The 25,846-nt window shown below is 39.8% G+C and overlaps 1 protein-coding gene across 10 annotated transcripts in view; it reads right to left on the reverse strand.

The window, feature by feature from the left end:
- ARMC2 (armadillo repeat containing 2) overlaps window positions 1-25,846 on the reverse strand; it is an 81,709-nt gene that overhangs the window by 18,090 nt on the left and 37,773 nt on the right. For 9 of the 10 annotated variants that reach the window (XR_012579674.1, XR_012579675.1, XM_074537981.1 and 6 more), the window contains 7 exons: window positions 25,278-25,377; window positions 12,734-13,049; window positions 11,244-11,366; window positions 9,346-9,459; window positions 7,891-8,023; window positions 5,749-5,906; window positions 1,542-1,716 (listed from right to left, as the gene is read on the reverse strand). Coding sequence is in view for 8 of the 10 variants with exons in the window: in XM_074537981.1 (XP_074394082.1) it covers window positions 1,583-1,716; window positions 5,749-5,906; window positions 7,891-8,023; window positions 9,346-9,459; window positions 11,244-11,366; window positions 12,734-13,049; window positions 25,278-25,377 (1,078 nt within the window). In the remaining 2 variants the exon portion in view is untranslated. Of the gene's footprint in view, window positions 1-12; window positions 1,717-5,748; window positions 5,907-7,890; window positions 8,024-9,345; window positions 9,460-11,243; window positions 11,367-12,733; window positions 13,050-25,277; window positions 25,378-25,846 lie in introns of those variants that run through there. The other variant, XM_074537976.1, reaches the window with a different exon arrangement.

The raw sequence follows: 25,846 nt of genomic DNA on the forward strand, positions 1-25,846 counted from the left end.
TAAAATGGCAAAAGAAGGGATGATAATTGAGATATTTTTGAGCTGAGCAGAGCTGTTGTTGGAGCCAAACCACACGGAATGCCGAGCACTTCTCTCCTGTGGATCAGCCTCCGTGACAGAGGCCGCCGCCACACAAGCTCCCAAAGCAGGGCTGAGCCTTGCTGGGCACAAGTAACACCTGAACAGCTGAGACACAAAGAATGGAGCAAATTTTATCACTCTCACTGAAGTTTCCTCCTCACCACTCCCAAAACCTGGACCACGAAATCTCCCTTTCCTGCCCCAGAAAAGCAGGGATCTAAACTAGGAAAGAAGTCTTGCTGCCCTTCTACCATGGCGCTACTTCCCAGCCTGTCTCTCCTCCCCTGGAAGCAGAGGTCTGGGCACTGCCAAAGGCAGAGAGAGCAGTGCCACTGAGGGAGGAGCTATGAATCCCTGCCTCCCAACAAATTTCTCCAGCCTCTCGCAGCACTGCCAGGCTGGAGCCGCTGGTGCTGCAGGGCCCAGGGCGATGCTGCTGGCCCACGGGAGCAGGAGCCTGGCAGCCCCTGCCCAGCTGTTCATTCCCAGTAATCTGAGGGCAGCAGAGAGAGAAATGGGTCACGGCTGTGCAGCTCCCTGTGGCCAACTGGGCCGGGAACGCTCGAGGCCAGCGATGCGCCTGCTGTGCTAATCCATGGGCTACAGGGACTTTTACATGCTGGAAGGATGAAACTGAGCAAAAAACAAGGCAGCTGTTTGTAAGGCAGGGGGAACAGGGAGAAAGAGGCTGTTATGGCCCCACAGATGGAGACACAGGTTCAGGGGAGACAGCTGGCCAAGAAGTCTGAGAAGCAGAGGCACACAGGCAGCTCCTGGGAGTGTGGGACCAACTGAAAAAGGTAAAATCTTCTCTTACATCAGGGATAAGGGTGCTTTGTCTAAAGATGGGAAGTCCCAATCCCAGAAAGACCAGCACAGCTGGGCCTACATCCCACCAGCACCAAGGCAGCAGCTGGGTTAGCTGGGATACCCTAGACCCTACTCCCCAGTGTCAAAAGGAAAAGGGAGTGACTTTCCCTGACCACCAACAGTGTTCGATCTGAAGAGTGAGGGTCATGAAGGAGCACAGGACAAAGCCCCACCAGCACCAGTTACTCTGTCACAGAAGCTCCTAAAGGTAAAAGTGAGTCAAAGTCTGGAGGTGAGATGTGGCTCTTGTCACATAACATTTGACAGGACAACATTTGCACAACATTTTTGGTACCACAGAGGTCCAAGTACTCACTCATAACTTCCTTTTTAAAAATCAGACGTTCAGCAAATATTTTTCCAGTGAAGAAACAATGCAATTACTAGACAAGTCACACTGAACAGCTGCTTCATCAGCTCGGGTATATTGTATAAAGTAATTACACATGCAAAGATTTCATACAAGCTCTTCAGAAGACAGCATCCAGTATATAAATGCCAGGCTTTTCTGACTTTTTTGTAGAATAGTCATGCTCTCCAACAAGCTTACTACTGGCAATGTACAGGTATATTAGAAATATACGGTTTACCTGATAAAAACACCCCGACTGATTAAAATGGAGTGACAGACTCAGTTGGAAGAGTGATGGCTTTGAATTCTGTCAAGAAGTTTTGCTGCCACGGGTTTGAACTCTCTTTCCCAATATACTCTTTGGCAGGCCTTTATAGCTTTGTCAAGGCTGCACTCCAACTCTACCTCTTCATCTGCAATCAAGGAAATACTGTCATCAGTTCCAAATAAAAATACATTCAACTACATATTTTGTGACACATGCAGCTTAGCAGCTGTGTATGCTGATGGCTTAAAAACAACTGCTCTTGGGATAAGTTAAGCATCACTGTCTGAGGGTCTTACATTTAATTGAAAAGAAAGGATGGTAAGGTCAGTAGAAGAGTGAAAATGGTACTGCAAGTTCTTTTATTCTCACACCTCACAGGTGTCTCTGAGACAAAAACTGTCTCTGAGACTGATTTATTGTGGCTGTCAGTCTGGAAAGTACCCAGGGTTTAATACTGCCCACAGCAATTTTGCTGAGGTAAGCAATTCATTCATCTAACTACAACTATGTTTTTCCTGTCCCAAATTGCTCTGCTAATCTGGAGACTCTTTCAAACTCTATCTACTCTCACAATGAAGGAACTTGAACCACACTGGTCACTGGATTTACTGATGCCCTCCCTTCCTCACAGATTTCAAAAATAAAACAACAGGACAGTCCTTATTAAAGACAATGTTAGGAATGAAAGGAAGTCATCAGTCATTTTTCCCCCTCCATTTCGCTTAGCAATGGATGTGGCAAAGAGACAAACTCTTAGAGAAAATATAAATCAGTCTGCAACCAGAAGCATTCTCCTGAATCAGGAATCCACAAACACAACTGATAATGCTGAATGTTTTCACAGAGTTTAACAGAAGGATATTTGACAAGATTTAGGCCACAAACAAACCTAATATGAAGGTAGAATCCTGCTCCAAATGGGCAATACTTAGTCCTTGGCCTACACTATGAAAAAGCACCAGATTCATAATGTGTTAAATAAACAACTCTGTAAGGGAGCTAATTGCACAGTCACAGCAGGTAAAAGCAACTTGGGGCTAAAGAGAAACTTCAGTTACCCACATTTTGAATCAAACTTGATGTAGAAATGAGATGCTCCAACAGCAGTTACTCCCTCCAAAAGCAAGCCAAGGTGCCTGTGCAGATCAGATGGCCTGAGCTGAGACAGGTATGAAGGAGCAAATGACATCCCTGTGTGTCATTTCCAGCTCACACAAAGCTACCAGCAACTGCAGACAAGTGGCTCCTGTGCCACTACACTGCAACTACCTAAATTAAACAGAGGCTGATGGTGAGAAAGATTCCAAAAGCGGTTCTATGTAAGGAGATGACATTTAGAGTCTTTCCGTAATAAAATAAAGAGGAGAAAAACACCCATTCTTTCAAGAAAGATGTCATATTTCTGCAGGAAGAAAGCTTTAATCAGAGATAAAATCCAGCCTCTGACATCAAATCTACATTTGATGATGTCACAGGATAATTTAGGTTGGAAAAAACCTCTGGAGCACAGTCACCATGTATCAGCTTGCTCTAGTCTGTGTTGAGTACTGAACACCTTCTAGGGCAGCAGCCTGTTCCAGTGCTTAACTCCTGCTACAATGGAAATCTCTTTTCCTAATGCTTAATTGGAATTTTGTCTTATTGCAACCTGTGCCCATTAGCTCTTGTCCTGTCAATGGCAGAGTAACCCAACATACCTAAAATCACTCTCAGCAGCAGAGAAGCCAGAGACCCTGAAGTGGAAAATAAGGGATTATGGGATTTGTTTTCAAGGAGAATTGCCTTGCCTACTCCTGCTTTTTTCTACCCAAATTAACTCTGTTCAAACACAGACTGAGAGGCATTTCTCCCTTTTATTAGACAGCTGTGCTCTCCAGAAGTCGACTGAGTATTTATGGAATCACTGAGGTCGAGAATTCCAGCCTACAAGAACAAGGGTCAGAAGCAGTTCAAAGCTGAAGTGTTGGACTGAAGCAGTAAATTTCCCAAAGCAGAACGTGAGTAACGCTGTGGATCAGCGAGGATCAGTGTTCCGCATGCAAGCTGTGCATCCTCAGATAATTTAATTTTCCCACGACTCTCCTCAAAAACCAGCAATATTGGGTCCTGGCCAAAGAGCATATGTGCTGGCTGCAAGCCCAGGAACAAAACACAGTGGGCCTGCACACTGTGGGGGAAACTGGAGTGCAGACTCTTGCAGTCGGCAAGGGCTGCCCATCCTTGAAACACCGGCAAGAGAGGGGCTGGCAGCCCTGGAAGCTCTGTCATGTCAGGTAAGAGTTCACATGGACTGAGATTCCAAAATAACCTCCTGGAATTGACAGTGGAGGTAAAAGTCAGCACAAGAAAAAGTCTGGAGGGAGAAACTTTATTTTCAGTGAATGACCAAACAGAAGAATGTTCCCAAGACAGAAGCTCATCTCCACCGCTGCCTGTGAGGGCCTGGGCCAAGGCAAAGCTGCTGCCAGGGACCTGGGAACAGCAGTCACCAGGAGCTCTGAGCCAGCAGAGTGACATGAAAGTCAAGCAGCTGAAAGAAGGAGAATGACAAGTGCCATTGGAAAGCAGGGCCACTGCATCCCAGGCTGCTGGGATCAGGCAGGGAAAAAGAAAAACAAATAGTGCCCTTTGTCCAGCCTTTCTCTTGGGCACAACAGCTTTCCAGGCCACTTCCATTCCCTTTTGCTTCCTTGTATCTTTTGTCATCCTGTGCCAGATGGGGGAGGGGAAAATAAAGGGGAGGAGGCCAAGCACAGCAGGTGAAGAGAGGTGTCTGCTGTGCCATGCTCCACTTTTTCCGCTTCCTGAGGGTGTGCTGACGCTCAAGTACAGTTCACTGGCTGTCAGCAGTTGCCTCCTGCTTCCTGAATGATAGAATCAGAGCAATGACGGTTCAAGGCTGTTACTGGACACAATGGGAGGAGGAAGATGCAGGACAATATCAACCAGCTGCTATTACTAAGATTTGTTGGCTCTCTGCACACAGAGGAACCAGATCCAATGAATAAGATGTGCTTTTTCTACAGCTCCTCTTCTTACTAAAGTGTGAAGAATGACTGGCCTTCTGATTTAATTCTAACCTGTTCCGAATTAATTACCATTACAGCAGCATTGCAATCCCAACTGTAACTGCAATTGCAATTGTACACAAACTTCCAGTTGATGAAAGTTATACTGTTTACTGAGAGTTACAACTGCTATCCAGCCTGGACTTTGCTTCAATAAGGAGTGTTAAATGCAGAGAAAAACATAAGCATGTATTTTCTAAAACAAAGATATATACCTCTATATGTGTGCCAGAAAATTCAAGCATTATTGTGGCTGTAAAGTTTGCAGATGTCTTGCAGAATGTTGAAAAGTGCAGCAATAACCTTGAAACACTGCTGATTTCAGATAAATAGATGGAATTACTGCACGCATTAAGATAAAGTCCACCATAGCAAGGAATGTAAAACAAGGAACTATTGCAGCAGTGAATATCAGTAATTCTGCTGTAACTGGAAAAAAATCCTCACAAATCCACTCACTTTTCTGATTGTCTACAATGAAAGAGACTGTGAGATCTCACGTTCTGTCTGGGTCTGACAGTAAGTATACATCTTTAATCAATTTCCCATTAAAATCATATCACATATAGTTCGTTTCCTTCAATTTGATTAATATTTTAAAGATTTTTTTAAAGATAATTGCAAGTGATCTACCCAAAATAAAATCATAAGCAAAGCAGTGGTCAAAAACTAAAGGAGGAAAATTACATATACCGACTACAGGACTATTACACAGCACTGACCTATGTAAAATTTGAAGCAAAAGTAAATGCCTGGATGAAAAGATCCCACTGGGTAAGCAAATCAAGGTCCTTACATTAATCTTTCAGCCTTGTGAAGCAATGAGCACACCTTTCCTGGCCTTAGGGAACAGATGAGAAATTGTCAGGATGTTGTCCTTGCCCACAAGGAGATCATGGAGAGACAAGAAAGGTGGCCAGGCAGGAAAGTCAGCCCGCTGCACCCCAGAAATGCCACAATCCCCAGGGAGCCCAGTGTGTGCTGCACAGCCCACACTGGCCAGCCACTGAAAGCTGCAGGACAGACTTCCCACCCAAACTAACCCTGCATTGATTTTGCTCCTTCTGTGTCTTTTATTGAGGAAAAGAGCCCAAGGCTGGGAGTCTCACCCAGAAGTGCTGTGAGCAGCATCAGCAGGGTGTTGGTGCTCCCTCCGAAGCAGGAGGCTGTGCTTGCCATGTTCTCGCTGTAGTTCCACAGGGTTTTGCAGATCAAACACGAGAGCTGCCAGTCTGCTGGCCCAAAGTCTTGTAAGCAGTCAATCAACCTGTTGGTACCAAACAATATCAGTGGTTTCTTCCATGGAATTTACTCCTGAGCTCTTCAAAAATCTGGCAGTCTAGAAATGTAAGCAAGCTCACGGAAGTTTGCAGGAAAATTCTATGTTAATAAACATCAGATGCTACTTTCTTCCTCAGTAACTTCCCCCTTTTCATTAACTGTAGTTCCCCAAGGATGTGGACATGCCTTTTGTCTACACGTGTGTGCCTGCCTGCAGCTGCCCATCTTCCGTAACTTTCTAACCCAAATGACCAATTTCACTCACATACTTTGCAAATGTAACCATTTCAAAGACACTAAAGTTCCATCAAATTTCATTACAGTAGGTGACTGTCCCAAATCTGTGACTACCACTAAAGCAGAGATTGCAAACCAAGCCAAACTTTATCAGGCACCAATGATTCATCTGGAAAAGGTGGTGGGAATGCAGAAAAAGCTTCAGTCAGAATATCCATCTTACTACATATCAGATCATCTCACCAAAAAAACAAATCCAAAGGAATCTGCTATTTCCATGATCAAAGAATTACCTTTCACATTCAGTGAAGTCTCACAATTTTGCTGATCTCACCCACTCTTGCATTTCCTCTCAGAAATGCCTGTTTTACTAAGGTGTCCCTTAAATGACAGAAACCTTTCAGTGCTGTTCTCCAGCCTTAGGAACCCCTCTAAGGGGTTCCTCACTTCTCCACTTCACAGAGAGATTTGTCATCTGCTGAATAGTAAGGATAACTACTACATTCAGGTATGGCTGGAATTACCAGCCATTGAAGACCACCCAAAAAGAGGCTTGCTTTTTTCCTCCTCTCTGAAGGCAGTCATTGTGGAACAATAGGAGGCATCTAATGAAAAGCCAAAAGAACTTGCACTAATTTTTTTAAAATGTAACTCTCTGAAAAGACTAATTCCCTATTTTCTTTGGGCCACTATATATTGGTACAATAACCTCAGTTCCAAAAAAACCAGAGCTGCTTCAGCACTGTCAGGATGATATCCTTAGCAATCACTTCCAAATTACCTAGATTCATTCCAGGCTGTTACTGCTTTTTGTTCCTTCCCTCACAAATTTTCAGACACAGTATAGAAAATTCTGAATTTGTATGGCTCTATAGGCTGCAGAATATTCTATATTATAGAAATTTCTCTCATTTATTATTCAATTTGCCAGCAACTTCTTTTTATTCTCCTTTTCCAGCTTTATACTATAAGTTAACTAGAACGTGGGAAGGAAGGACGAGAAGCCTATGCATTGTTTACAGTGTATAAAAAAGTAATTATATGATGTATGAACAGGAAAGCATTTCAAAGTGAGACATATTGTTTCATAACTGTGGGCTGCACCAACTGCTTTACAAGCACAGGAACATGATCTTTCATGTTGCTCCAATTAAGCTGGATCCGCTATTATCTGAACATCAAAGCCACAAGCGTTGCATCCACGGTGCTTTTTCAAGGTCTAATATCCCTTACAATGTTACAGTGCCCTTAACCTGGAAGTCCCAGAGAGAGGAGACCCAGGAGCCCTCCCTGCAGAGCATGGCTACATCAGGTAGGTTTCCCTACAGAACCAAGTGGTTACAAAAATGGCAAGGGACCATCTGGTTTATAATTTCCTGAAGTACCCTCACACCTGCCGCAGACACACACTGACCCTGCTGTTCACTGTAGCCCACCTAGGCTCCACCTAGGAGCCAGTTAAGCCAAGCTCAAGCAGCTGCTGCAAAGCCAGGCTTTAGTTGCTTTCCTCTATGGTACCCTCTGCTGTGTACATCACAGAGGGTCTTTGGGAGACTCTTCTGCAGGGTTTGACCCTCACAAAAGGCTGGTTCTCGCAGAACTTTAGATACTAAGTATCTATTATGCTGGCATCTTTATTACAGCTACTGGCCCCAGGAAAAAAAACATCCAATTAAAACTTTTTGGCCAAACTACTCAAAATTACCTTTTCTCAAGCACAATCAGGAACTTACTTTCCAATTCCTCCTTCTTCCATGAGAAAAGCTTGTTTGTTCTCATCTACTGTGAGATTGAGCAGAACTCCACAGGCAGCAAAACAGACCTCTCGGTCCTTGGAATCGAGCAAAGCAATCACAAACTTGTATACTGGATTGTAAAAAGGAAACAATATTACCAGAAAGATGGATTTTCCATACAAGTGGCATTACAACACACTTATTAGAAAGCAGTAAAATGCAGGATATCCTATCCAAAAATTCACCCTTGTAGCATATTACTGTGATATTTGTAGAGGAGGCACATGACAGCAACATCACGCTGAACACCAGTTCCTTCAAAACAACAAACCAGAAATTCTAGTAATAAAAATACACCAAAGAAATGTGGAAATCCCATCAGAAGTTGACCAAACTGAATTGAAGCTTATTTCTTGAAATTGTCCCCTCCCTCTCCATCCCAGAGTCAGCAGAGACTGCAAGGATTTGGCATGTGGCCCTCAGAGGGGGAAGTTCTTTCCCCTGTGAGTGCAGAGTTGTCCCAGAGTGCACCAAGTCCAGCCTGGGGCTCCAGTGGGAGCAGCATCCCCAGCAGCTGCTGGCACTGACTGCAGAGCCAGCCCCAGCCTGGCAGTGGGAGCTGGGCTGGCCTCTCTGAGAGCAAGCCCCTCTGCAATTCCTGAGCTTGGCACACCAACACCACCGTCTCTCCAGCTGGAAAATTTAGTCCTTTGACTGAGACTGTTCACCAGGAACCAGCTCCTAAGAGTCACTTCTCCCTTCATTTATGGTGATGTGCCACCCTTGGAATAAAGAGTTGCATATTGCGACACGATCACCTCACTTTCAGCACCAAGAGGCAGAGAGAAAAAAAATTACAATGAAGTGGTGTCTGAGCTGATGACACACCTTCTGTGGATAGCAAGGAGTTGCCATTTTCCCTAAAGCTCTTCAGCTACACAAAGCAAAAGGACTTGAGAAGACTTGAACCCTACTTCACCCCGAGGCAAACAGCAGGTCTTTGCTGAGGCAGACAAATCCAAGCCACATGGTACAAAGTGCTAACAAGCTGTCAAATGTGGGAATCAAAAATCTGAGCTTATGAACCTAAATGAGATTTTAATTGGATTTTAATTTTATTTCATATCACTACTAACCTGCAGGATCTGAAAAGCTATTTGAGTAAAGGGAAATTTCAAATTTGAAACTTCAGGAAAAACAGAGTTTTTGTAATATGTACCTTTGTGAAAGTACCATGGCATATTTTTCCTACTCCAATATTTCCATTTTAATGAAACTGAAACGAAATGGTATTTATAATGGCTATTATTGGATTCTAATGTTTGCCTAATTTGCAAAACATCAGGGAAGATTGATTCTACCCTTTAACTGAGACAGCTTATTAACAACTTTTTCTTTTTAGAACCATGGACATTCAAAAATAGAACTCCTACAAACGCAAAAGTAACTCACTCTTTTTCTGCATGATGAAGTCACGGATCTCATGATGCTGGGAAAGATTGCCAAAGACTCTGACAGCCTCCACAACTGCATCCATGTTGTCACTCATTAACAGCGTTAAAAGCACTGTTGGTTTGCAGAGAAATTAAATAAAAATGATAAATCACAAATATATGGCTCTTTTTTATCAATGAATATCAGAATGCAAACAGCAACAGCTATAAATGTAAAAAATGGGAGCAGTTGTTTGTCTGGTGGCAGCAAAGGGGGTGAGCTGATGGTAGAACAAGAACAAAATTGCATATGGCTTCAAAGATAAAGAGCTCCAATATGGGACTAAGTGCAAGGAACAAACAAGGAGTTATGGAGACAGTCTAAGCACAGCTGTAATAAGGGGCGTCAGTTTTGCTATGCAGTTTTGAGTGGGCTCATGAAAATTCAGACAGACATAATTTAAAAAAAATAATATAATATAATAATGTAATATATAAGAGAATTGATTTAGATCCTGAACAGATGGTATTATGGTGGGATGAAATTATTTTCTGACATTAGCTCTGTTTTCTCTTAGTGCTGCTATAACAAGCAAACACATTTTCTCTCAACAGCTACTTAATATTGTCCCAATCTGATACATTCACTTCCTTGCTGCTTTTCTGCTCAGCAATTTTACATATGATCAGTGTGTGCTTCAGCAGCAGGAATGAGACCTTCAGCACTTCCTAGGAAGAGCTACAATCATGGAAGACTTCGGTGCATGGCAGAGAGTGATGTTACAGAAGTTACATTTATCAGTCTTCTGTGAATACAAAGCAAAACACTAAAATCAGTCCATCACACAGAGGACTCAAATAAGTCAACCCTTAGCCCTTCCTATGATAGAAGAGATAAAGAAATATAGAAGGGAGGTTGGCTTTGTCCTCATTACTTCTGCCTCTGGATGTTGCAATACTGAACACATCTTCAATTTGTCTTAAAAAGACATCTGAAGGGATTTTGTCCACCACACATATCAAACAGGAAACATTCTCAAAATGCCTGCAGCAGCAGAAAGCCTGTTGGTCCTGCATCAAAACGTTTCCTCTTTCCTCAGTTCAGGAAGGTGATGGGACTGGCTCCACATGACAACACACAGGACAGAAGTAATCTGTTTTCAACCAGCAACAAGAGGCAGCTGGCTTACAGGTGATAAAATGAGTTCTGACAGAACAGCAGAAATGTCACCTACAGAGAAAATGATGTCTACCAGTCCAGGCACTGGGCTGACAGCCAGGATATCCTTTCCTATTCCTCATTCTACCTGTTGTGTGAACTTCAGGTTCTGTCTCTCCCCAGTGTCTGGTCTATTGAGATAGAGAGATGTGCAAGACACAACCTCTCTGCCTTTTGTACAACATTAACACAATAGTCTCAGAAGTCAGTGCAGTTCCTGCACATAACTGATTATTGACCACCATGTCAAGAGGGGAGAGAATCACTCAATATAATATTGCCAATGGATTTACAAGCCAGAAACAGACACAAATCTGATTTTACAGGCATAGAAAGTAAGTTTTTATCAAGAAGAAAAAACCCTCTTGCCATACTGTGATTAGAAGGAAAAAGCAACATGATTATTTTGGCTCAGGTATATGGATTTTCAACAAATCTGGCAAAAACTGCTGAACAGAAAACAATACAGCAAATTCCTTTGTGGAGGAAAAGAAGGGGTTTTGTGAACAACCCAGCTATTTTCATATAAGTCATAGTGTTTTCAAGAAAAATGGGAAATCATTATTGAAAGAATTTAGCCCTATGAACTTTATACTCCTGCAAGATAATACCACAAAATGTTATGTGTCTTTCTGTTGTGTCAAAATGTTTCTGCTTTCAAAAAGCTGTACAAAAAGTACTTGTTTAAAAGTCCTTACTTTCAGCAATGTGTAGCTGCTTCTCCTGAACTGCAGAATTCTCCACTTGGTAGTAGGACAAATTGTTGATTGCTGTTGCAGCATTGATGACCAACTCTTTACAATCATCGACTGACTTGTATTCTGAGAGTAAAAAAACCCAAAACATAGGCATATGTAGATAAACACACACGTGTCTAATTCTGCAGTGCATTAGATCCCAGAAGCAAAGTGAATAATAGTTTATGTGGCCACTACTACAGTCAAACCTTCTGTTGTTGAGTAACATGGCAGAAGTTAACAGGAACACCTGATCCAAAAATGGCAATACAAAACCATTCTTCCCCATTATTAATTTAGAGAAATCATTGTGACTCAGGCGAAATAGTTTAAAATTTAGTCAGTTAAGACATTCGACAAATCCTCTTTGCTGTTTTAAGATGGCATTGAGGAGAGTCCACATGCAGAAATGGGGCTGTGTAATAGACATGGAGAAAAAATGGTTAAAAATCCCTTCAACAATATTTGAAAGACTTTTCTTTCAGATTTCCTGACAGAATGTTAACATGTAAAAAAGTCTGAAAGACTTATTTGTCTGAGGTCTCTGGCCTCAGAAGCAAAGAGTGAAGGAAATAAAAAAGGGGTAAGTTCATAGGGAGACAGAACATTTTGTAGTAAACTGACTGATAAAGTGCTCAAGAAGAGGAGAGGGTAGCAGAGAGAAGCTCTGAAGGTCAAAAGCACTTACAAAATCATTAAGAGAGTTTCAACCCATGAGACAGAACCAAGTTGTGCGTCTGACTTGTCTCATCCCTCATGACTGCTAAGACAGTGTACAATCAGGTTAACATAATATTTAATGTTCTCATTACACAGTAAAATATACTGGGCTGTTTAACATGTATCTTGTCACAGTTAAACTCTGTTATGGGCCAAACAGACCAGCCCTAGTCTGTAATCAGATTTACAAGGGGATCAGTAAGTGGTAAAGGAACTGCAGTCCTAATCCTCCATTTGGAGGGAGACACTCTTCCATCTGAAAGAGATAAAAGGTTGGAAGACTGAAAAAGAAGGAAAAAAGTAAGAGAAAATTCTTTAAAGAAGCTGAAAGTTATGGGCGCAGTGAACAGGAACAATCCAAAACAGTCACAAAAAATACAAACCTTTAAAAAAAAAACAAACCACCACCAAACACATCTATATAGCACCTGATAAGAACAAACTTTCCTTATAGATTAACTCTCAGTGAGATGTGTTTAAAATAAAATTTGTTTTCTTATCTTTAATGATCCTATCTGCAAATCTGATCACTGAATTAAAGACTTCTACAACATCTTTCCCCAGATACTGAAAAGTCAATACCAAAGCAACAATGCTTCTAAAACAGGCCTCCTACATAAAACAGTTTATGAATGTCAGACAATTGACTCTGGGGTTTCTTTGCAATGGAAAGTCTTAAACTCTCCTTACAGGCTGAACAAAGATAACAAGCACAACATAAATGTTATTACCTAGTACTGTAACAAGTAATCCTACAAGAGGATGGGCAGCTGCCAGAGCTGCACCTACTCTAGGGTGAATGGAGAGGTTGGCCAGCACTCTGATCAGTTTTATCAGAACATCTTCTGCTTCTGAACGATACTTTGGTTGGCTTTTTCCTTTTCTATCATGGTGCCATGTCGGTGCATTCAAATCAAGTTCATAGTAGGTTTGGAATAATGATGTCAAGGTGTTAACACTTCCTTTTTCTTTAAAAAATTGCTCCCGGGACTGGTCATTCCTTGCTGTTAAATTCCCAAGAATGAAGATGATACGGATAACCAAATCCTGTAACAAAATAAATAAACAAACCATGTTACATGGACAACAGCAGAAGGTGGCAGCTGCTTAAAAAGAAGACAATACTTAATTTGCTTCCCAATTCAGATAACAGCACATCCAGAACAACTGAAGGAATGCCAAACACAGTAGCTAGAAATAATTTTTTATGCTACCAATTTTCAAAACTTGATTTACAGAAGAAATCAAAAACATCTGACAGAACTAGATACCACTGGAGTAATTACTAATGCGATATACTTAGGAAAGGTCATCTATTTTTACCAAGCCCACAGTAATCTTAAAACATCTTAGACCACACTTTATATAACTAGAATAATCAGAAAAATCAGCAGAATTTACTATCTTTCAAGTAAGAAAGTTTCAGCTGTGACAGGAAGAGACTACAACCTTTCCTTTTCTAGGCCTGGTAACCATTTTAGAAGTTAAACTCCTTCCCCTTGATTTGTTACTATTAAATCCAAATTAGGTTTTATTAATTTTGTTGCTCATTCTAACTGCTCACAGATAGCTGACTTATTTGTTCCTAATTTTTACCAGAAATACAATTTAAATTCACTGGTCTGTCATTTCTCAGTTCCTTCTCTTTCTCCTTTTAAAAACAGGCACCCTACAACCTTGCAATTCTTCATAACTTTTCAAGAATCTCAGAGACTGAGATCCCCCTTTTAAACACCAAAAGGTAAATTGCATCAGCTGGTTTGATGACATTTAATATGCTTCAGTTTGTTTTTTAGTGACAAAAGACTCCAGGCTAAAGTAGAGATTATTCATTTGGTCATACATAACCCGTTCAGAAAAAGAAGCAAAAAAAAAAAAAGGGCATTTCACACTTAACTATCCACAGTACCTGCCAGCAATGCTCAGCTTTTTCTGAACACCAGAGAAATTATTTCCTTGTTGTTTTCTCAATTTACTATAAAAATTTTTGTTTCTTTTTATGTCCTTTTGTAGTTGCACCTCACATTGTGCTCTGCTGGGGTTTTCTTCTGATTGTATATGCTCTTCCTACCCTTTTATCATTGCTGAATGAGACCTACTTTCTATTTTTGTAAGGTATCTTGAGATCTCATGATTTAAGCAAGTTGCTCTCCTAAAGCACTTTCTAGCCTGACCTTCATTTTGTACATTCTCAGATACAAATTTTTAGTGGCAAGACTAGAAGATCCTAACTGAATGGCAATTCAACAACATCCCTGCCTGTTTATTACCCACCAGTATGTGACAAGAAAAAAAAATTCTGAAAGTCTAAAGTAACTCAGGTTTAAACTACTTCAAACATCTCCCTCTGTCACTTGCATCAAAATCTACTCATTTTAAAAGGAGTCTGTAGCTTTAGCTTAATGGTGCAGGTAAAGTAACAGCATTTCTTCAAGTATGAGAAACATCTGCCTTTAGCTGCTAACCTGCTGTACTTGCACTAACCTAGAACTTTACTGAACAATTATTCCACTGTTTTTGTTCAAATATCATCATTGTATTTACACATATTCTAACCCTCCCTGGTATTAGCAACATAAGTTAACCAGGCTCAGTCTAACTTGTTAAACAAGCTAATACTGAAGTAAAAAAGATGTTTAGGCAGCAACTCCTCCTTTGATACCTGCCTTCATCAGTAAGTTTCAGGTCCTAAGCCTCTGCCACAAGACACTGGCAATAACATCCTCTCAGGAAGATGAGTGCTATGTCTGAACATGAGAAGCAGCAGTCTCCTATGTGAGGAAATGGTTTTCACATTCATGTATTTAATAATATCACTCTGTAGGACCCACTTCCACTTTTTTTTTTTTAAACTAGGCATCACATTTTTTCTTAGGCTCTAAATGTCATCACGACAATTTTTTATGAATATTCTTAATGACTAACCACTAAGAGCTTTCACCTTTGCTGGCACAACACCCAACTCACAAAGGCTGTAAAAATTTGAAGCAAACAACTGATGAATCAGAAGAGAGAACTGAAAAAAGCAGGCAATCTAGTTTGACTCGTTTATATTGACTTTCTAATTTTGGTCAAAATGGTATCAGCCCAGCAACAGCTCTGCCCAATCAGGAAAGAGACAAACAGGTACCACACAGCAATCAACTGATATTTTGAGAAGTGTGATCTCAGCTGTGCTTTCCACCTACAGCCCAGCAAAACAAACTTATAAAATACTTCTTTTTTAGCTAAGCACATCCGGCTTTAATAGAATAGTACCAAAGTTGCATTATCTTTCATGAAAATTTAACAAGCAAGGACAAAGAGGAAAGCAGTACAACTTCTTCTGAGTAGTACAATGCTCAAGAATTTGTATTATTTTTGGCTATATTTCTTTAAATGCTCATGGATAAGGACTGCAAGAGTAAGAAGCGCCATCTTAGAATGGCTGGGTAAAAAGATACATGCAGAACTACATGATATTTTGAAACTGCTTGCAAGACTAAACCTGTGCAGGGCCCATAGGCCTTTCTGTAGCAAAACCTCAATATAATAAATGAGATTACTGTTCATTTCCACGTTTGGAGTATTAACTACATAGGGAATTTCAGACATTCTTCCACACTTACAGAAAAATTACATTTATCAGATCAATTTCTATCATATGGAAGTTTAAACATGTATTGCACTAAAGACGAACTAGATTAAAGACAGGAATTACACTCAGTTATTTCATCTTTTTATAGTGAGGCATTCATGTGACACATGATGAACACAGAGTGTACTAAAACCTGAGTGGAAGGCTATATATGAGAGCACACAGCTTCACCTACATAAATAAATTCTAACAAACAAATCAAGAAAAGCTTGAGAAGATCTTTCTATTTGCTTCCTGTCTGTGAAGATACTGTGATATTTTGGGTTTTGAGGTGGTAATGGCACCACATACTCCACCAACATGTAACTCTTATTCTTTTGGCAACTGACAAATAAACACTTGATCATCACAGATATGAAAGGTTTTTTTGCTTATCTACTTCTAAAACCCTCTTCCTTGCCCTGCCCTAGCAGCAAAGGTACCCCATAGACTTGCTGAGTCACAGAACCTGACAAGAGTTTATCTTGGCAATAAAGTACACCTGCCTTCAGTGTAAGCATGATGAGCACAGGTACAGCCTGTACACGCATCTTATCAGGAAGGAAGGAAAGTAAATCAGGTCAGTAGTTTTTGACTAAAACAAGATCAACAAGGAAGGGCAGTCTAATCTAGAACCGGTGAATGTTGGCCAAGTACCTGCTATTACTTTATCCGGGCCTTCAGAATGAGGGGAATAGTACAAAACAAAAGGTCAGATGCCAGCAGCTGAGTTCCTACTGAATCATCAGCTGCAAATGAAATCTGCTTTCCATGTTACCCAAATTTCAGTGGAGTTAGTCAAAATTCTACCACCTGCCCTGCTTCTCATTCAAATCTAATTTACACTTTCCTTCCAAATTTGTATTTCTGCTTTATTATGCACCTTGGAAAGAAAACTTGGGAGTTTAATAATCTACTTATAGGCAAAATTACTGTAGTTATACTAACCCACAGCTAATCTCATCCAAATACGGTAAATATTCATCTCGAAGTGACATTCTAGCTAGAAAATATTCTGTTCAACCACAGAAACAACAGCTGTCACAATATGAAACTCAATTTAAAGAATTAAAAAAAGGGGCAGAGGGCAGTGGTGTGGAACACACTGGAAATATCAAAACCAAATAGAGAACCTCCTGACTAAGTACTGTGAAATAAGGAGCAGAGAGAAGTTTTGCCACAGGGACAGCAGGGAGTACCTTCTCAGTGAAGAGACCCTCCTTCCCCCCAAATATTAATGCATTTCAGGAGAAGGAGAGACCATTAGTAAAATGCAATTATACTGTATCCACACCATAGGACCCTACTCAGTAATTTCTGCATCCCAAAATCTGATCTGTTCAGCTAAACTTTTCAGAAAAGGGTTCATCTTAGTGCACTTAGTGAATTTCAGCTATCAAGAACTTGTGCTTAGGTTTGTTTGTGGACACCAGGGAAAGGAAAAGAAGAAAAGGAAGCACACTATTACCAGAACAATATTTGACGAAAAGCTGTGTAGGCTCTCTAAAAGAACAGTATTTCAGAAATTAACTAAATAAGAAAAAGTTGAAAACCATATCCTCCATAGTATTGCTCCAATGACTGCTAATCTCTCTTGTTAAAATCTTTATTCTTATTACTAATTTAAGTTTGAACAACTTTAGCCCCTATTTCTTATCAGCTCTTTTTTTTTTTCCTAGATTAAAGACTGGTCTTCTAACAGAAATGTTTTCCTTGTGCAGACTCTATTAATAGGCAGCTTGCTAATGGTCTGACCTTTGTCATGGATAAATTAATTTCCTTGGAGCATTTTAACTCTAGTAATTCTTGTAGCTTTTTTTGAAGTGTTCCCGAGCTTTCAGCATCATTTAGAGAAGATAAAACAAGAATTGCAATAACATATTTTCATCGCAGTGTGTCTCACCAACCAGTATTATTATTATTACTGATATTTTGTTGTTTATCTATCTAGTAATTACATACACTCACTTGTATCTTTTGATACACCAGAACAGCAGGTTTCTATATGATGCATGCCAACTTGTTCATTACAAACTTTGAACACTGCATTTCTGATAATTTTACATTCAGTAAACAGATCAAATATTCTGCACTTAACATTTTTGCTTTTTCTTTCAGCCAAAAAACCCCAAAAAACCCCAAACAAACAAAACAAAAAAAAAAAACCAAAAGAAGCTTTAGGAAGATGCACATACACTTTTCAGCTCAGCACACTGTCAGAAATCATAAAGTAGGGAAAGAGTGACTTTCTGTAGTTATTCACCTTTATGAGCAGGGAAATTCCTTCAGAGTTGTCAGAATATCTATCCTAGAATTGCTACTTCCTTCTTGGAAATAGAAGCAAATTCAGAGAGAATGATTGATCAGTTACAAATATGCAAGTACACACACAAAATACTGGAGAAGAATCTTGTATTCTTTTGTTCTTTAATGATCAATTACATTACTGATCAATTTTCTTTTTAAAATTGTCCTAGGCACTATTACAATGTTGGGCTACACTGAGGAGGAATCCAACTGGAAATATGTACTGGTACATGTAGGAGAAAAGAACCACATTATCAAGGCAAGTTTTTTGTAGGGTTACCTTGACGAGCATTTCAGCACAAGCAGTGGCATAAACAGCACTCAATCTCCTTTCCACACAGAGTTTCTTTCTTCTCCCACATTGCTGCCTCAGTATTTGGGATCAAGAAAGCATTTGTATGGCTGTTCAACAAACCAGACAGGAAAGCAATGCAGATAATAACCAGGAAAGGATTGGGGTTCTTTTTTCAGCTTCATGGTTGTTGGAAGCTGGGTCAGTTCTCTGACACAATGTATGGTGCTGTCACACTAACAGCTGTCCTCAGCCCAAATGAGGGATGACACAGAGAAAAAGTGAGTAACCAAAACACAAAGAACACTTGGGACAGCACTGGATAACCATTTATTTAGAAGCAAGCAGTAGACACAGGAACACACCATTGCCCCCAGTACAACGTTAATAAAAAAGCCCTTTGGAATCTCAGAAGAGTGTGACGGCACTGAACAGAGCATCAATAACACTCTCAAAGCATTTAAAAGGCAAATGTGTACCTGACTAAACACAGGTGCAGCACTACACTGTGTAAGGAAGAGCCTGAGGTTGCTTTTGGGCACTACATGACTTCTGTTCTATGAGTGACTGAAACAGACAGATGGTGGGTTCCTGGAGCTCATCACAGAGTTATCCATAAAGCAGCCAAAACACCAGCCAGGAAGAGCAGGCATCACCACATGCTGATAAGCCTTTGCCCAATCAATAAAGCCAGAAACACAGTGGGAAAATTCCCTGCAGTTAGAGGCCTCACCTGTGACAACCTTCCCCACAGCAGCACTCCCAAGAGCAAAAAGGACATTCAACAGCCCTGAAACAAGGTTTTTTCTTTGGGGGAGACAAGAGCAAGTCTCACAAGCAAAAGCCTGCTGGCTCACAGAAGACAATAAGCTGATTTGGGAGCTGCTAACTGGTAGATGCATTTGGGAAGGAAGCTGGGCACCCAGGCATTTATCAGTGAACCCGATAAATGTGGACAAGTCCTTACAGAGGATGACAAGGCAACATCTCTTCATTCAATAAATTGTTTCTGACAAACTGATTGCTAAATCAACCAGGTAAAGCAGTGTGCAAAGTATAATTGAAAATAAGTGCAGTTCTTCAAGCTGATGCAAGAGATGCAAAAATAATAAATCTTTTTGAATGCATCAGGACTGGGAAGTTTGCCAGAATCTGAAGAACTAATTGATGATCAGGATAAAATAGGAGCACTGAGAGAAGAAAATATAATTGCAGAGAAGCTAAATGAGTTCTTTGCATTGATTCATGCCCACTCTAGAAGCAACTGGGAGATCTCAATGAGACAGCATTCTCCAGGGAAGGCTCATCAGAGCCATCTGTCCAAAACTGAAGCAATCACAAACAACTTTAAGGAACAAACTGACAAAACAAAGAGTAACCAATCACTAAGACTGGATAATTATCACAGTTCTAAAAGAACTAATTAATTAAATAGCTTAATTACTAACAGCACTATGCAACCTCCTATAACTGTAACAAACATGAAAAGATTCCAAGTGAGAATAAAGTCTGGTGTCTGGACCAGATAAATTAGAAGAGACCATTAAAAAAAAAAAAAAGAACGAAAAAACGAGTGGACACAATCAGCTTTAAGACTTCTAATTTCTTACTTATGCATTTAGAGAGTTCTTTGAAGGGATTAACAAACATGCATAAAAAAGACCCATTTGATATCACCCATGTGACCTTCCAGGAGACTTTTAACAAAGTCACTCACAAAAATCCTAGTGAAACTAAGGAGTCATGCTGTAAGGGAGAATGTCCTGGTATAGATAAATGATTAGAGGATGTAAAACAGAGTAAGTCAGCAGCTTCTGCAATGGTGGAAGATGACCAGTGGAATTCCCAAGGTTTTGTGCTGGGATCTGTTGTATTCAGTTTGTCCATAAACACAGAAAATGGGCAGCAACAGTGATATGGAAGAATGTACTGATTTCACCATGATATTCAAAGTACATAAGATGAAGGTTGACTGAAAAGCTGAAAAAGAATTGTAGTCAGTTGGTAATAAAATGGCAGATGAAATTTAAATGCATTATTTACATATTAAAGGATCTATGGAAAAGAACAAGGCAAACATATCTTTCTGTATAAAATTACAGCTTTTAAACCAACCATATCTACCTACAGAGCAATCTCAGAGTTAATGACAGAGTTTAATGACCACAGATCAAGAAAGCAAATAAAGTATTGGGAATTATTGGGAAATAAATTAATGCAGGCACATATATCTACGATATAGCCACATCTTAAGTGCTGTGTTCTGGTTTCCTCCTTTCAAAAAAAGAGACAGGAATCAGGATTGGAAAATGTTATGAGAAAAGCAACGTGGATACACCATGGCATGGAACAGTCTATCAGAAAGGGCAATGTAAGCAAGGACTCCTCAGCATGGAAAAGAGGTAACTTGAAGAGAGTAGGATAAACACTTAGAAAATCAAGGGAGGTGTGAAATGAACAGTGGGCTTCACCACATTTGCAATACAATAACCAGAAGGCATCAAATAAAGATAGTAAAGGCAAAATTCAAAATAGGCAAAAGGAATTGTTTGCTATACAACTCCTCATCAATAGATCTGTAAGACATTAAAAGTTTATATGGGGTAGAAGAGAAACTGTAGAATTTCATAGAAAAGAAGTCAGTTGAGGTTTATTTCATACACAGCTGGCTGAGGGTGTTTCCAAACTGGAAAGAGTTGGGGGTTTGGTAAGTACACACAGAAGTATCATACAAGCCTGCTCCATTTTTACTGTTCTCCAGACATCTGAATCTCACCATTGCTGAGTATCAAGAGCAGATTGGATGAACTGCTCATGTGATCCAATGTAATTATCATTTTGCTGAATAGGCAATTACTGCATCCAGTGATGTCAGATTCTTAAAAAAATACTTCCCAATTTCAAAATAAGGAACACCAAGGTGTAAGGGGACCTTTCTATACAAGAGGCATAAGATTGCTCCTATACAAATTTTAGTATCACACCCTGTGTTTGTGCTCTTAGGATTGAAAACAGACTCCTAACTGATAAAACATGACACAGAAGCTGGCAGGGCCCCAAAATGCCACCTAAGCTCAGGTAGTGCCTGACTTATTGACAGAAGCTACCATCCGATTAGGCAATGTCTCTGTCCCAAAAGCATGGCCTGCTTGTGACTTGTGACATTAACCACAGCCTGAGAAAGTCACTCTTGATGCAGTTTATCTGGAAAGCTTAGAGATGATAATGATGTGGGGAAGTGGAACAGAACCCTGCTAGAAGATTTCTTGAGATAGGCAAAAGTCTACAATGCTGACTAGAAGCAGAATCATTCAAAGCTTATCCTGTGAGACAAAGAAATTACACAAACACTTCTGACAGTTTTGACAGCATGTAGCAACCACCAAGGATTTTTTTTGTTACTCCACACAAGTAAGATCCAAAGCCAACCATGAATGCATACTTCAGATGTGTATAAAATCCCAATTGACTTCCCCAGTCCTGCCCTGAAGATTCAGCTTTTCCAGTCTTCTGTATTCCCCACCTAAGACTGCAACACATGGTACCAAGTCTTGCCAACTCAATTTCCCCAAAAGTCTGCCTCATAGAGTTGAATCATTACCCTTCCATTTCTTCTGACTCCTTCACCCAAGAGAGAAAATGAGCTGAGAAAAAAAGGGAAAACAGTTACAACTGCAGTGTGGAGCAAAGAACAGAGACTATTTGGGTTGCAACTGTGGAATTCAGTGTGCAGTGTGGGTGCAAGTCACTAAGCCTATTTCCAGTGCTCCCATTTTTACTTTCACAGTACTTAATTATTAGCTTTAAAGTCACAATTATGACAGCCCTTGAGAAAGTCTGAATGCCAGTTTTCCTCTATTTCTTCCCCTGTGTTTCTTACTGCTATGACTGCCACTAAAAAGCCTGATCCCACAAAATCTGCAACCTGAAAACTCAGAAACACACATACATACACACACACACACACACACACACTTCCTTTTCTCACATATCACTTTTTAGTCCTGAAGATTTTTAATGCTTTTATAATGATGATTTTTCCTTCTCTTTGATTCTTCCCACAGTAGACAATTTTACTCACACTGTTGTTAATTCATTTATTTTCAACACACACCAGCTCATACTGTAACTCATTAGTTGTCAACATTAAAAAAAAAAAAGATTAGCAGTGCCAACTACACCTCAGGAAAAACATTTGCACTCCACACAGCTCAAGTGTTTATTACATACTACAGAAAAAGTGGTGCATTACATTATCTATGTTCTTTTTGTTTCTGCAGGGCTTCACTAAGCTGACAACTGACAATTGCATGCTTGTTTCAAAACTGCAGTAAGACAATTATTCTGAAGACATTGCATATATAATCAACACAATGTAATAGCTAAGGTTTTTCCTAATACACAAGCTACTTCTTTACTCATTTGTATTTTGATAAAACAACTGACAATTTAACACAAAATGCAGAGCTAACCTTGTGAAGAAAGATGTATTTTAGGAACACATAATAGCCAAAAGAGAAGCTAAATTATGAATACTAAATAATAACAATTTGAGGTAGATATGAACCTACAATTCATTATGACACAAAGCCATTATCTCAGGAACCTAGAAAAGCTACCCTTAACATGACAGATTAAGTTTAGGAGAAAGGCTTTACTTAATTAAAGATCCTTAATCTCGGTTCCATAATTTGTTGAGTTTTTAATTCAATGGTCACAAGGAAGAACAACTATAAATCTAGGAAAATATAATGCCTTTGACATTTTTCATGTTATTTACATAGCATTTACATAGTATTTTACTAAAGTGTCTCTGAAGACTAAGCTATGCAAGAGCAGTCTGAACCTAGAAATAATCAGATATGCTACAGCAGATATTTAGAAGAGAAACAACTTAATCTTTGTTCCTCTTCCATGTGCATTATCATAGAAAACAGGGATGCTGGTAAACAGGAAAGGAACAAATTATTTTTGTGTTTGGCAAGAGAAAGAATATTGTTCAGTATAGCCAATCCAGCTACCTTCATTAACTCCCTTCAATGATAGCAACCCAAAAGACCTCCTTCCAATAAATCCCCAAGAATTATTAACCCTGGGATAAACTGAGCAGGATAACTAAATTATCTCAAACTAGTTTAGATGCTGACCAGCCAAGAAAGTTCCTTACTTTTAAGATGGATCTTAATGTAATTTAATATTATTAAAATCTCTGTTTTGAAGCCTTGTTCCACATTTGAACATCTATGCTTCAGATAAAAATTATTTTCTTCTTAAAACTTACCTGGCAATAGGGCTGAGTAATTTGCCCTACACAGGGCACTCCACTCTTACCAATGCATCAATCTGTAAGATTGGGAACCTGCACCGAGCTCTGAGTTTTATCTTCAGTAAATGTAAGAAAGATCACTGTGATACAGCAGGACAATACAGCAACACCCTTGGAGTTCTAATAAAGTTGGCAGCAACTATACTCAGAATTTTAATTCATGATACAAGGCATTTTGACAAAGTCTAAACATTTATTTCTACATGAACATCCCAAATGCAGTATTCCAGGCATGTGGTTTTCTCTGGTAAAGGAGAGATACATTTTGATATCTTATGTAGTTAGAGAGTATGGGAAGATGACTACAGTTAAAAAGATAATGGTATGGAAATGACAGGGAAAAACACAGTTGTACTCCCTGGATGAAACATGGTCAGCATATCTGACCTCCCACACACTAAGGGGGACCCAACAGAGGGTGGAGCAGAGTGGAGACATCATGGCCAGGCACTGTGTTGAAACTCTTGCAGAGGAGGGAACTCAGTGGTACCTTCTAGTTGATAAGCCCCATAGCAGCTGAAAACCAAGAGAGATAAAGGAAAATGTCCTGCTCTTGAATCAGCAACTGTTGTGAAATCATTCTGCTTGGACTAATGCATGTCCCCATCGCAAGGTTATCTCGGGTACTATCCTGAGATATCCAACCCCCAGTACAACCACCTCTCACTGACTAAGAGGTATGACCAAAGCCACTCAAGTTCCACCTAAACATAAAGAAATAGTATAAAAATGAGTTAAGAATGGACAGAAATGGGGGAAGACTCCACTGTAACGTCTGGGATTAGTCGACAAGCTGAATCTGTCTTCTCTGTCATAGGGACGCATACTGTGTAAGAAATGTGATCTCTACAATGCTGAATGATTGTGTCAGACCAGTATTATTATTATTATTATATTATTATTATTATTATTATTATTATTATTATTATTATTATTATTATTATTATATAGAGCTTGTTAGTACATTGTTTTAAATTAGTATATTGATTTGAATATGTTTTTTGCAGTCTGCTACTATCACTGGCAAGTCTCAAACCTTAACCTTTCACAATTCTATTAATGAAGAGTGTCAGTCTGCAAACTGTTAATGCAGTCCTCCAAGGGCACTGCCCTCTGCCCAGAGTGGGTAAAGGAAGAGGAGGTTCCTCTGCTAGGTGTGTGACACTGAATAAATGAGTGGAACAGATCCAGTGGGACTGCTTAGTGAAGGGTCCCATAATGGGACACTGATAGATTGGTTGGGCACAAGGGTCATGGCTTTCCTGGGGCTCTGACAGACTAATTAAACACAAAGGGGTTGAGTAAATCTCCCCTTTTTACATGACAGCAAGGAATATATTTTCCTCTGCTTTCACATTGCTTAGCTCTAGAAAAGTCACACTTCTTTTGCAGCTGAGGAGGACAGGAGGAAGCCCAGCAATTTCCAACAATGAAATATTCAAATAGATTTTTGCTTTAAAAAATATTTCTTAAAACTAGGAAAAAAAATTAGGTACTCAAATGACTGTTTCTACACATGAATAGACAAGTTAATCAACTGTCCACTGTATTGCTTTGAATTTCTAATCTAAATTATTTCATTACAATTATCTACTATTTGGAAATGCTCTCAACCATTTAAAATTTTTATTTGGTAAATGCATAAAAGTAGGACACTGCAAACAAGCTTATACACAATAATACATAGACACATCAGAGGATTAATATATAAAAATCAAGAGATGAAAAACTGACCTGCTGCTTCTGGTATTTGTTTAGCAGGGCTAAAAATACAATGTAACATCTGGAGCAGTCTGCTAAAGCTGCACAGAAGTCATTGTAGGTAGAAAGTTTGCTGTAAAGAAAAAAAAATAAATGAACAAAAGTAATTTTTTCCCCAAAACCTTTTTTAGAAAGTCACTTTTGATTCTCAGAGCTGTATTTTCCAACAAATGAAGTGAATGCCAATACTCTGACTTCTAGCAGAGGCATGTGCAGTTATACAAGAGCACAACAGAAGCCCAGCTATCCTTGGCACAGTGCATTACTGGAAGAAGCAAACATAAGGATCTTCCCAACCTGCTTGCCATATGGGCACAGTATGCTAACACCAGCACTTCTCAGGGCTAAAGGGGAGAATTGGAATTTCAAGATGATGTGCGAAGTCAGACGAGAGGAAACGAGGGGTCCTTTCCTAGTGCACATCTAGCAGAGCCCAGCAACAGTGCTAAGAGACACATCTGTCACCAGCAAATACAGAGACTGTGCCTCCTTGCAGGCAGGACTTATCTCTGCACATTTCCTAACAGCTGCTCCAGTCCTAC

The sequence above is a fragment of the Zonotrichia albicollis genome, chromosome 3 (genome assembly GCF_047830755.1).
Source record: "Zonotrichia albicollis isolate bZonAlb1 chromosome 3, bZonAlb1.hap1, whole genome shotgun sequence".
In the NCBI taxonomy this organism is placed as follows: Eukaryota; Metazoa; Chordata; class Aves; order Passeriformes; family Passerellidae; genus Zonotrichia; species Zonotrichia albicollis.